General features: G+C 53.3%; 1 protein-coding gene across 8 annotated transcripts in view; it reads left to right on the top strand.

The window, feature by feature from the left end:
- The window catches only part of SMARCA4 (SWI/SNF related, matrix associated, actin dependent regulator of chromatin, subfamily a, member 4), an 89,656-nt gene that overhangs the window by 18,840 nt on the left and 58,342 nt on the right, over positions 1-12,474 (top strand). For all 8 annotated transcript variants that reach the window (XM_021705223.1, XM_021705222.1, XM_021705219.1 and 5 more), the window contains 9 exons: positions 1,689-1,821; positions 2,678-3,082; positions 3,424-3,522; positions 4,472-4,730; positions 6,892-7,018; positions 7,554-7,727; positions 9,088-9,261; positions 10,461-10,628; positions 10,744-10,794. In XM_021705223.1, coding sequence (XP_021560898.1) covers positions 1,689-1,821; positions 2,678-3,082; positions 3,424-3,522; positions 4,472-4,730; positions 6,892-7,018; positions 7,554-7,727; positions 9,088-9,261; positions 10,461-10,628; positions 10,744-10,794 — 1,590 coding nt within the window. The remainder of the gene's footprint in view (positions 1-1,688; positions 1,822-2,677; positions 3,083-3,423; positions 3,523-4,471; positions 4,731-6,891; positions 7,019-7,553; positions 7,728-9,087; positions 9,262-10,460; positions 10,629-10,743; positions 10,795-12,474) is intronic.

The following is a 12,474-nucleotide window of genomic DNA, read 5'->3' as shown; positions in this document are numbered from 1 at the left end:
GGAGCCCGATGTGGGGCTCAATCCCAGGACCCTGGGATCATGACCCGAGTTGAAGGCAGACGCTTAACCATCTGAGCCACCCAGGCGCCCCTGTCACATGGTTTCTTGCACTTGGTTGCCACTCACTCACTGTCCTGACTTCTGGAACTGATCAGAGATGCTTTTGCCAGTGAGGTGAGGAAAAAAAAACCTCTTAACACAAATAGTTTTCCTTTCTCACTGTGTTCCTGGGTGGTGGCTGGGGAAAACAAGGAACAGCTTCCTATCTATCAGTGTCTAAAGGAAGAACTGACATGTTCAAGTCTCAGAGACCACAAGAGATCCTCGTAGAAGAGGGGTCTCTGCTGACCCCTCTAGCCTCCCTCCCCAGGCTATCCATGTGTTTGTACCCATGCCACTTAAATTCCCCCGCCCATCAGGTGTAGATGGTTATTGTGCCCATTTTACAGATGAGGAAGTGGGGTCTCAGACAGATGGTCACTTACTGAGTCATTGGTGGAGCCTGCTCATCCCTCTGGCCGTTCTTGCCTTCCGCATCTCCTGCACATTTCTGTCAACAGTATCTTGTTGCTTCCTTCTTGGGAAGCTGTTGGTGACCTGACTGCCCCCCAACCCCCCCCCACAATTGAATCTGGGTTTTCCAGCATAGCCTCTTTCCCTCTCTGCCCATTTTGTTTCTTCGTCTTGGAATCGCTTGCATGTACACTACATGTCTGCCAGACACCTGCTGTTTGTCCTGCACTGTGTTAGGAGCCCAGGGACCAGGGGCCATGGTAGTGGGACACCCCTCGCCTGCAGAGACGTCAGCTTCCCGAGGGCCCCCCCTTTTCCTGCGTTTGAAGCCGCTCCTGTGGTCCCCGCCAAGCACCCTCTCCTCTTCTCTTGCTTCTCTCATGGCACACACTGAGCTGTAGTTGACTTTGCTGGGCCACCCACCCATTAGACTGAGTTCCCAGAGACCAGGATATTCGTGCCAGTCAGGGCCTAGCAGAGTGCCTGGAAGGGTCCCCAAAAATGTCCCCTTTACCAGCCATTCCAGTCGGAGAAGTACTTAGTGCTGAGCCTTTGGGGGGAAAATAGGTGTCATCATTCTGCAGAGGTCCGATGTACCTCTTAGGAGGGACAGAACCATGCCACAGACACCTTTCCTCCCAACTAGTAGGCTGGAGGCCGATCTCAGATCAGTGAGGACACCGAACATAGTGTAATCATACTTACAGGCAGAAATTTCTGTCTGTCCCCCTGACTTACAGTCTCCCAAGGAAGAGGGTTTCTGATCCAAAGATTGGTGGTCACCAGGTCTCCTTGTGACGATTAATGGGGAGCTTGGTGTCCCAGCCAAAACAGCTCCTCTCCAGGAGCTCATATCTTTGCTGCATGGTATTTTGGCCATCTGCAACTATCTCCTGGCACCCTGATCCATCTGTCCCTTCACTTCCAGACCTCCAGGCTCCTAGGTGGTTGCCCACTGCCGAGTAACATTGCTTTCTGCATCTGCTTGAGACTTTAGTCGGTGTCAGGACCATGGCTTGGACCTAAGCTGCTTGGTCACATTGGTGATTCAGTACATACCGGGGCGACCTTGGGTGGACATTTTTAGTGGCCGTGAACTCTCAGGCGGCACTTTGCATGCTGCCTCTTCCTGTTCCCTCTTGTTGAGCTTACCTTGTCATTGTCCCCTCTTGTAGCCAATGGAGTCCATGCATGAGAAGGGCATGTCAGATGACCCCCGCTACAGCCAGATGAAGGGAATGGCGATGCGGTCGGGGGCCCACGCAGGGATGGGGCCGCCGCCAAGCCCCATGGACCAGCACTCCCAAGGTACTGTTTTATTACTCTTCTTTCCTTGTGCTTGTTGCTCCCCCAACCCCAAACCCTACCCTGGGTGTCCTGAGGTCATTTTCCTAGTTGGGTTTCCCGGTCTCCCACAGGCAGATTCAGGGTAGACCCAGGACAGTTCAGCCCTGTGGCATACTCTGCCACGGAGGGCTGTTGAGCTTGCGCTTGGCCGGTGCCCGTTTTGGGCCGGCTTGTCTTAGAGCAGCCTCCGGAGAGGGAACCCTGGTAGGATGCATCCATATGCAGCCCTGGAGTTTAGACAGGGGCCGAGCAGGGTGGGCTCCTCAGGCCAGCAGCTCCCATGCCATCCAGGAATGTACTAGAAATGCAGATTCCTGGGGCCCCACTTCAGACTGCTGAGACAGAATCTTGAGGTGGGTGGGCTCTGCTTTAACAAGCCTTCCATGTAGTTTTTCTGAACAGGGCAGTTGGAGAATGATGGAGTAGGTGACTTCCTGTCATCTGGGTGGGAAGCTCAGTTCTTCCCTGGGCTCTACACTGAATGGACATTAGGGGCGTGGTCTGTCCAAGTTGAAGGGCAGGAGGGCAGGCCCAAGGGAGGCCTGGATCTGTGTAACAGCTCAGCATTGACCATCAGTAAGCAACTTGCTGAAAGCTGAGCCGACCCAAACTGGTCGTGCCGGCCACTGGTCAGGCTGCCTGCATGTGCCATCTCTGTGGGTGCTTCTCCTTTGAATACTGGGATTAAAGTCATTGGCCGCCCCCTGTCTCGGGATAGGAGCCAGTGTAAGCACAGTTGAAAGGTTACTGTCTTTGCCTTAGAAATCATAGGATGTGTGTTGCCGAGTGACCACTTGGATCCCACATTGCTTCACAGGTTACCCTTCTCCCCTGGGCGGCTCTGAGCATGCCTCCAGTCCAGTTCCAGCCAGTGGCCCGTCCTCAGGCCCACAGTTGTCCTCTGGGCCAGGAGGGGCCCCCCTGGATGGTGCCGATCCCCAGGCTTTGGGCCAGCAGAACCGGGGCCCGACTCCATTTAACCAGAACCAGCTGCATCAGCTCCGAGCCCAGATCATGGCATACAAGATGCTGGCCAGGGGGCAGCCCCTCCCCGACCACCTGCAGATGGCGGTGCAGGGGAAGCGGCCAATGCCCGGGATGCAGCAGCAGATGCCAACACTACCTCCACCCTCTGTGTCCGCAACGGGACCTGGCCCCGGCCCTGGCCCTGGCCCTGGCCCGGGTCCGGGACCAGCACCTCCAAATTATAGCAGGCCTCACGGTAAGGCCCGCTCTCCCCAGTGCTCGGGGTGGGGAGGGGACTCAGAGCAAACTACCAGAAGGTGGGCAGCGATGTCAACAGACCTGGGCTCTGCTACCCTCGGGCATGCCCCCCCCCTGGAGACCGCATGGTGTCAGCAGCACTCGGGGCGCTCAGGCAGCTGAGCTGCTTTCGTGCTCAATGTTGTTTCTCCAGCTGCGGGCCCCCCCCCCCCCGCCTTGCCCACAGTGAGGGGCTTGTTGTTGGGTGTGTCTCCTGGAGCCAGGCCTGCCCGTGGGGGTGGATGCAGGCATAAACACAGGATGCCGTTTATTGTCTTGTATGTTTCTCCATATGCGTAGGTATGGGAGGGCCCAACATGCCCCCCCCCGGACCCTCAGGCGTGCCTCCTGGGCTGCCAGGTCAGCCTCCCGGAGGGCCTCCCAAGCCTTGGCCTGAAGGTAAGTCCCCTCTGTCTTGGTGACATGCCTCTTCCCTGGCTCCTGTCACAAGCTTGTGCCATACCGCCCCTGAGAGGGAGCCTGCTCAGAGAGAGGGGGCCAAGGACAAGTCCTCCGTTCCTTTGGCCCTCTTTGGGTCTTACCTGTCCCTGGTCAGTTCACAGGGGCTTAGGTTGTTCCACTGCATGATTCCTGCCGCACCTTGTCCTGTGGGTCGTGGTAATCATGGGGTCTCCTCACCAAGGAGAGGAGGATCCTAGTGAACGAGCCCCCTGGATGACTCAAGTGAGAGCTGTGGAGAGGCGCTCCCACAGCCACAGATCCCATCCTTTGGGACAGGGCGCCTCCGAGCCCAGAGGCCGTGTGTGACCCCCTTCCCTCCTGAGAACACCCCCTCCCCCCATCCCCAGTACTGTGGGAGGCAGGCAGGGCGACAGGGTGGCTCAGGGCTCCGCTTCTGCTGACTGTGCAGCCTTTGTGTTCTGTGCAAGACACGGTCATCAGGTGCTGGAGGGTTGCCTCTGGCGGTGATGTATGGACAAAACAGACTCATTCCTTGTCCCCTCGGAGCCCGAGGTTTAGTGATGGGCACAGGAGAGCTCATTGCTTGAGTAAGATTCCTTGGGCACCAGATGAAGGTCGGAAACTGCTGGTCCCGTGAGGCCGCACGCAGCAGGACCAAACCCGGGAGCGGCGCTTAGGCAGGGGTGGCTTCGGGAGGCGACATGTCTGCTGAGGTCCAGAGGAGGCAGGAGGGAGGGGGACCCCCGAGGGATCCCTGAGTGAGAGGCAGCGTGGCGGCCTGCGCAGGCCTCGTCAGCCTTGGGGATGAGTTTGTCCCTGAGGACCGTGAGCGCCCAGCAGGCTTTTCATTGACCCCCAGAATTGAGCCAGAACTCAAAGCTGTGTGCCTCTCCCGCCTGACTCCTCTCCCCCCACCCCGGCCCAGGACCCATGGCGAATGCTGCTGCCCCCACGAGCACACCTCAGAAGCTGATCCCCCCACAGCCAACGGGCCGCCCCTCACCTGCGCCCCCCGCCGTCCCGCCCGCTGCCTCCCCAGTGATGCCGCCCCAGACGCAGTCGCCGGGGCAGCCTGCCCAGCCTGCCCCCATGGTGCCATTGCACCAGAAGCAGAGCCGTATCACCCCCATCCAGAAGCCGCGGGGCCTGGACCCTGTGGAGATCCTGCAGGAGCGGGAGTACAGGTGAGGGCGCTGCTGCCTAGGGCCACTTGGGGTTGCTGCCCCTAGCCCTGGTCAGCCCTGACATGTGTCGGTTTGACTCACAGTTCTAAAGGCCCGTGGGATATGTGATCAGAAATCTGTCACCAGTTGCCTAGTTCTCTGTGTTGCTATGTATCCTTCCAGAGAAATCCTGTGTGTGGATAGGCAGACAAGGTTGCCATGAGGTGCCCAAGTGTTTCATGATGTGCACATGGTTCCTCCAGTGAGAGCAGAGTCAGATCATCCCCTATTTGTACCAAATGAGCTTTTCCTCTTTTTTTTGGATACATAATATTCCATCCGGTGGCTTTTTACCATAATTGATTTAGCCAGGACTCTGGCGGAAGGGATGTCAGGTTGTTTCTAATCTTTTTTTTTTTCCCCCTAATCTTTTGTTAAAACAATGCTGTAGTCAACACACTTGCATCTCTCTCTTTTCCCACGTGTGCACACGTGTCAGAGTAAATCCCTAAAAGTGCCATGGGTTGGGTACAGGGGACTTAGGCAGGGAAATTTCCTGGATTCTGCAAAACTGCCCTCCATAGAGGTCGTACAAATAGATGTTGGAATGGAAGTGCTTTTTTCTCCTTGCTAACTTTCGGCTCATCAGCACTCAAAAAGCAACCTGTCAGAGCTTTGTGGTGGGCCCTCTCAAACATCACTAGTTGCTGGCTGCTTTACCAAGGCCTTCTGCGTGCCAGGCGCTGGGGGACATAGTGGGTGCCCAGTGCGCCTGTATCACTCTGTCCCATGCGGCTGGGGCACCTCAGGTTCGCCCCCTGAGCACCTTGCCCTCCCGTTTCCCCACTGCACTGACAACTTGTTCAGGGCTGGCCTCCCTTGGTAAACATAAGCCCCATGCGGGAGGGGCTGTGCTTTGTTCCCCATAATCCCCAGATGTATCAGTAAATCTTTGTCTAATAACGGTCTCCAAAGTGCCTCACCAGCTGTGATGTGCTCTGGAGCTCCAACTCCTGTACCCAGGCACCTCTCCTCCAGCTCCATTTAGATAGCTTAAAATGGCCTTTCAGATGTCCTTGTGTCCCCCACGTTTCCCTCCCGTTTCTTTCCCCATGCACCTGACAACAGCTCATTGGGCCAGACCCTGCCTCCCCTTCACAGTTGCTCACCCTCCCTCATCTCCCATGTCCTCGTCTCAGCTCCTCTCCCCAATCCCAGGAACTAGTGGCCTTTTCCACACTGTGGACCCCGCCACCTGGTCTACACCATGTTGCTGGTCTCCCTGCTCTTCCCCCTTGCTTGTGCAGTCTGTTTCCCACACAGCAGTTTGAGGTCTCTTTTTATAATTAACTTCCATTAGATCTATTCCCCAGGTTCGAACCTGCCACTGGTATCCCATTGCCCATCCAGTAAGCACCTTTTTGTTTTGCCCCTGCCCAAGGCTCTGTCCTTGCCTATGCCACTCCCCCTGTTCCTCTTTTTCTGTGGAACAAGTGAGACTTATTCCTACTCCCAGGCCTTTGCACAGGCTGCACATGTCTCCTTGGCTAATTTAGGCCTAATTGCTGAGGTCACCTGCTCATAGAGGCCCTGCCTACCCTCCTCACTTCCAGCGCCCTTCTCAGAGTACCTGGTACTCGCTGGAATTAGTGTAGATACTTAATTTTTTAACTCCTTTATGGCCTGTCTTGTTGATAAGCCTGTGAGTTCTATGAGAATAACAAATTAATCTTGTTTAGTCTTGTTTAGTGCTAAGGCCCAACATCTGGATCAGTCCCTGGCACACAGTAGGTGTTTCATAAATATGTGTGAAACATTGAGAAGGGGGATTATCTCATTTGAACCTTAGACCAAGCCTGTAGGGTTGCTCTGCGGGGTTGTCCCCGGGCTGGGGTGGAGACATTGGTCCGCCTGACTCCACAGCCAGCTGTCGCTGCTGAAATGTCACAAGGCAGGTGTGCCCTATCAGGTTCAGGTTTGTTGTGCCTGCCCCGCTCTTTCTGTGTTCTGTGTTTTGGCTGGCTTCCCTTTCTGAGCCATTTCCCATCTCCTGACCAGGATCTGCCTTCCTTGAGGGATGGATTCTCCTGAGGCTCCACCTTTAAAGAACGGGAACAGGTGGGCTCCCGTGAATATACAAGACCTCTCATCATCTCTCCTTTCTTCTGTCTTTACCACCCAGGCTGCAGGCTCGAATCGCACACCGAATTCAGGAACTTGAAAACCTTCCCGGGTCCCTGGCCGGGGATTTGCGAACCAAAGCGACCATTGAGCTCAAAGCGCTCAGGCTGCTGAACTTCCAGAGGCAGGTGGGCACTGGCGCAGGCCCGTGGCTTGAGGAAAAGAGCCTCTTCTGCCAACGTTGATGCTTAGATTCAAAGAGCTACTTGCCATGCAGTTACTAAATGTGTCCTGATCATTAAAAGCAGCAGTGACCTCGCATCCTCATTGGCTGGCTGTCCTCTCCTGTCCATGTCCTGCACAGTGGTGGGATGTTAGCTGTTCTTGGGATGAATAGTTGTGGGTCTTTCCTAAGGCCGTAGTTGCCAGCTTAAAACAGGAGACTTAAGTGGGCCTATTTTTGAGGGTACTATACTTTTGAATGACCCATAAGGAATATTTTATGTGTGGTTGACGGGAGGCAGAACTGGAGACCTGCAGGTTTGAGAGAACGTTCTGCTGGGTGTCCAGAAGCGGTCGTCTTCTGACCTGTGCTCGCGCTTTCTGTGGGCACCCACCAGACAGCATTTAGAATGGATCCTTCTGGAAGGAGCAGCAGTCTTGAGATATGTAATTATGTGTGGATCTGACAACGTTGTGCATATCATTTCTTCCTTCCTCAAGCTACGACAGGAAGTGGTGGTGTGCATGAGGAGGGACACAGCCCTCGAGACGGCCCTCAACGCCAAGGCCTACAAGCGCAGCAAGCGGCAGTCCCTGCGTGAGGCCCGCATCACCGAGAAGCTGGAGAAGCAGCAGAAGATCGAGCAGGAGCGCAAGCGCCGGCAGAAGCACCAGGTGCGTCCCCGCCCCACCGCAAAGGCTTGGCCTGCGTGCCTGGGCTGCAGGAGCTTGCACGCTGTTGAGTCTTGTTCGGTTTGTTTCTAAGCATGCTGTCTGTCTCTTCTGTTCATCACAACAGTATTCTAGGCACCGAGAATATGTTAGTGGACAAAACCAAATGGCAGTGGGAGAACGGGCCATAATCACATATGCCATGTTGGGAGGTGATAGGGTATGAAGAGATGGAAGGCAGGAATGGAGAGGGACGGGGAGGGGCTGTTGACACAGCATGGTTGGGGGAGTTCTCTGGGAAGGCGGGATCTGAGGGAGGAAGCCACAAAGACGTGGGCAAGGAGCTTTGCAGATTGAGGGGAAGCGCAAAGGCCCTGGGGCTGGAATGTGCCATGTGTTCTCTGACCAGCAGGGATCCCAGTGTGGCTGGAGTGGAGTGAGCAAGGGAGAGAGTGGGATGAGGCGAGGACAGAGAGGTGTGATGGGCAGAGTGTCTGGGCTGAGGAGACAACTTGGGCCTTTGCCCTGAGTGAGGTGGGAGTCATGAAGGGTCCTGAGCAGAGGAGGGTGTGATCTAACTTAGCTTTTACAAGATCAGTCAGGAAGACCGCATCTCTACTGGAGTCGGATATGGGGACGATTTGGTTTGTTTGCTCATTTACGTTTTCTAAAGCTCTCCTCTAGTCTATACGTAGTACTGGTGTAGTTTAAAATTTAAAAAGTCACCACTCAGCGTTAACCACTGGTAGCGTTTTGGTATATATTCTTCAGATTGGTTTTCTGTATGCACAGAGTATCCAAAAGTTCAATAGTCTCCTTTAAACAAACATACGCAGACATTGACTTGTTTTTAAGTATTGCAGGAAGCATGATTTTTAACGTTTACGTTGTATTCCTTCTCTGCCTTAGCATCCAGTAATTTATGTAACCATTTCCCTGCTGGGGAACATGAAGCCTATTTCAACCTTGCAATGTTAGAAATCATGCTAAAAGAGGCGTTCTTGAACTTGAATTGTTTTGGCCAATATCTGCTGTTTTCCTTAAAGGGAATTCCTGGCAGTGGAATGACTCGTTTGGAGGTGAGGGCGTTTTGGGGTGGTTAGTGTTCAGTGCCAGATTGTTTGGGCAAGGTGGCTGGCCCTGCCTGTTATCCCTGAGGGAGGGCCCCTCTTACCACAGTCCCCAGCTTGGGGCTTTCCTTACAGAGAGAATGCCGAACCTCAGGGGCAGACAGTGTCGTACCGTTTTGATTACATCCTCTTGGTTTTAAACAAGCTGCCTTTAAAGTTTTGTCTCCTTTGCGGCAGTGTTACAGCGACCCCTGGGGAGTAGCCAGTTCTCTCTTCTGTGTATGTCCCTGCAGGAATACCTCAATAGCATTCTGCAGCATGCCAAGGATTTCAAAGAATATCACAGGTCGGTCACAGGCAAAATCCAGAAGCTCACGAAGGCGGTGGCCACCTACCATGCCAACACGGAGAGGGAACAGAAGAAGGAAAATGAAAGAATTGAGAAAGAGAGAATGCGGAGACTCATGGTAAAATTCTGCCTTCGTGACGCTGTGTCCCTTCCTGTTCCCTCGTGGGTGCTTTGGGTGTGGCAGGCACCAGGGATCGATTGCCTTGTGTTATACCGAGGTGGAGTACTGCTCAGAGTTAGAGGTGGGACAGAGAGAAAGAGCTTGGGTTTGGGAGTCCAGAAGACCTGGCCTGTTCATTCTGTCGGTGATCGAGACACCTTAGGCTGGTTAGCTGACTGCTCTGTGGTCTCTCCAGAAAATGGAGGGGGCACGCGGTGTAGGTTGGGAGAGTGACTGGTGATGTGATCCCTATCCTCTGTCCCCACCCTTTGTGTCTGGGTATTCGGGGTGATTCTCTAGTTGGGCAGATACTGACAGGCACTGCCGTATGCACGCAGCCCCAGTAGTAAGGAGAAGCACGCAATCCCTATCCTCCCGGCCGCTCCTGCTGGCCCTAGAGAGACAGATGCCCAGGCCGAACAAACAAGACCGTTTTGGGTGGTATGAAGTACCCTGAAGAGAAGGAAACAGGATGAGGGAGTGGGGATTGATGGGGTGTTATGGGAAGGGTGGGCATGACTCCCTGGATGAAGTGCCTTCCAGGGATAGAGGAACCAAGGGCAAGCACCTGAGGTGGCAGAAAGCCAAGTGCGAGGCACAGCAAGAGGCCCCTAGAATAGCATGATGAGGGCACGAGTGAGGTCAGAGTCCCCGCAGTCACGTGGGGCCTTGTAGGCCACAAGGAAGGCTTTAGATTTAATTCTAAAGGGGGAGCCACAGGAGGCTATAAGCTGGGGTGACATGATCTGATTGATTATTAGAAAGCCAGGAGGGGCTTGTTACATGGGTCTGTGAGAGTAATCTGGCCTGGACCAGAGAGAAGTGTTTGGATTTGGGGTGCATTTGTGGACAGAGGGACCAGGACTTGCTGTTGGCCTTTTCAAATGACTTCTGGCAAAAGTGTGTCTGTCTAGCAGGCCCCCTCAGGGTCTTCCCTGGGTAGGGGTTGAGGAAATACTGAAGGGGGAGTTGATAGCTAGGTGAAGGGTGTATGTACAGCACAGCTCTGGTGTCAGCTAAGCACTCCCTTGGTGAGGGTCTGGTTGCTGGTTAAACAACCCCCAGTGGGCTTCTTGACTCTGGATTACCTGCCTTGGGCACTAATGGACAAGCACGTGTCTCTTGCAAGCAAGCACCATAACCTCACCCTTCTGCAGGCTGAAGATGAGGAGGGGTACCGCAAGCTCATCGACCAGAAGAAGGACAAGCGCTTGGCCTACCTCTTGCAGCAGACAGATGAGTACGTGGCTAACCTCACGGAGCTGGTGCGGCAGCACAAGGCTGCCCAGGTCGCCAAGGAGAAAAAGAAGAAAAAGAAAAAGAAGGTGCGCTGGGACCTGGCCATGTGCCTGCCCCCTGGGTGGGACTGGAGTAGCCGTCTTGACACGTGTGCCTGGGCCTCCCTGGTCAGTGAGTGACCATGTCTCCCTTTACCTCTAGAAGGCAGAAAATGCAGAAGGACAGACGCCTGCAATCGGACCTGATGGCGAGGTAAGGGATCAGGAGTTTCTTTTCATGGAAATGCCAGCCCAGCCCTGGAAGCTTAGATCTATTGCATCCATTAAATTTGTTTTTCTTTTTAAATCACCAGAGCTATCTATGACGATGGGAAGAATCCACACATGTCCCCTGCCACATCCCATCTCCTCCTCAGTCCCACTTCCGAGGGTATATTGTTAGTTCCTGGTGTGTTTCCTTCCAGACTTCATTTTTTGTACATGCCATTATTTTGTTTGTTTCACTCTGACATAATTACGGGACAGAGAATTCCGACCCCTTCCTCACCTGGGTTCCCCGTTTTCCCACACATTTTTCCCTAAACCATCTGAGAGTTAGATGCAGACATGACGACCCTTCACCTCTGTATATTTCAGTGTATTTCCTAAAAACAAGGTTCTTTTCCGTAACTGTACAGTGATTAAGAAGCAGAAACAAGCATGGCTGCGATAAGAACCATGATCTCGTCCACGGTGCTTATTAAGGTTTGGACAGCTGTCCCTCTGATGTCCTTTGCGGCATCTCCGAGGCCATGCATTGCGTTCAGGGGCGGTCCTTCTAGGCCTTTGATCCTGAACAGCTCCTTGCTTCATCTGAGCCTTTTCTGACCTTGGCATTTCTGAAGAGCACAAGCCAAGTATTTGCCACAGGGGCCTTTCGTTTGGGTTTGACTTGCCAGTTCCTTGTGGTTAGATTCAGGTTATGTGTTCTTGGCAGGAAGACCCCAGAGTGACGCTGTGTGCTCTGTGCCTCACGTCGGGAGCACACGGCGTGGATGGCTTCAGTCACTGGTGATGCTGACCATGATCCCTTGGGGTCTGCCAAGGCATCTCTGATGAAAGTTACTGTTTTTTCCTTTTGTAATTATTAAGTACCTTGTGGAGAGATTCTCAAGGCTTTTTAAACGTATTTTACCTCCTCTTACTTCCACCCACTAGTTTCTTCATCTGTTTAATTGGCCTTTGCCTGTATCAGTTTTTGCCATAATGGTTACAAAATGGTGATCCCCCCTCCCTTCACCCTGAGCCTCCCCTCCCCCATGATTTCTTCTGTACTTTTTATTTTATTTTTATTATTTATTTATTTATTTTTAAAAGATTTTATTTATTTATTTGAGAGAGAGAGAGCATGAGGGGGGGAGGGTCAGAGGGAGAAGAAGACTCCCTGCCGAGCAGGGAGCCTGATGTGGGACTCGATCCCAGGACTCCAGGATCATGACGAGCTGAAGGCAGTCGCTTAACCAACTGAGCCACCCAGGTGCCCTCTTCTGTATTTTTTAGATGACTTTCTACAGGAAGGAAAAGCTTTCTCTCTTCTTTCCTCTTTGGCCCATGGTATATAGTTTGTCAACCCCTGGTACCAACTCACAGGATTCTCATTTAGTTCAATTCTTTACGGTCATTATTTTGATGTTCAAATTATTCCAGTTTGGGCCAGCACGGGCCCCTTCCAATTGGCCCATGTGTCCTTTGAGGCCTTCCTTACTTCCTTGCACACTGAGATAGCTCAAGCTCATCTTCTGCTTTCCCAATCAATATTTAGAAACCCAAGATCACTCTTTCTCTCTGTCTTTGACCCTCTATTTAATAAGTAAAGTAGGTACATAAGCAAGTTCTACACCCAGCGTGGGGCTTGAACTCACAACTCCAAGATCAAGAGTCGCATGCTCTACTC

Source organism: Neomonachus schauinslandi, chromosome 1 (genome assembly GCF_002201575.2).
Source record: "Neomonachus schauinslandi chromosome 1, ASM220157v2, whole genome shotgun sequence".
Taxonomy (NCBI): domain Eukaryota; kingdom Metazoa; phylum Chordata; class Mammalia; order Carnivora; family Phocidae; genus Neomonachus; species Neomonachus schauinslandi.
Note: the sequence above shows the minus strand (reverse complement) of the source record. Positions and strands in the feature narration are given on the sequence as shown.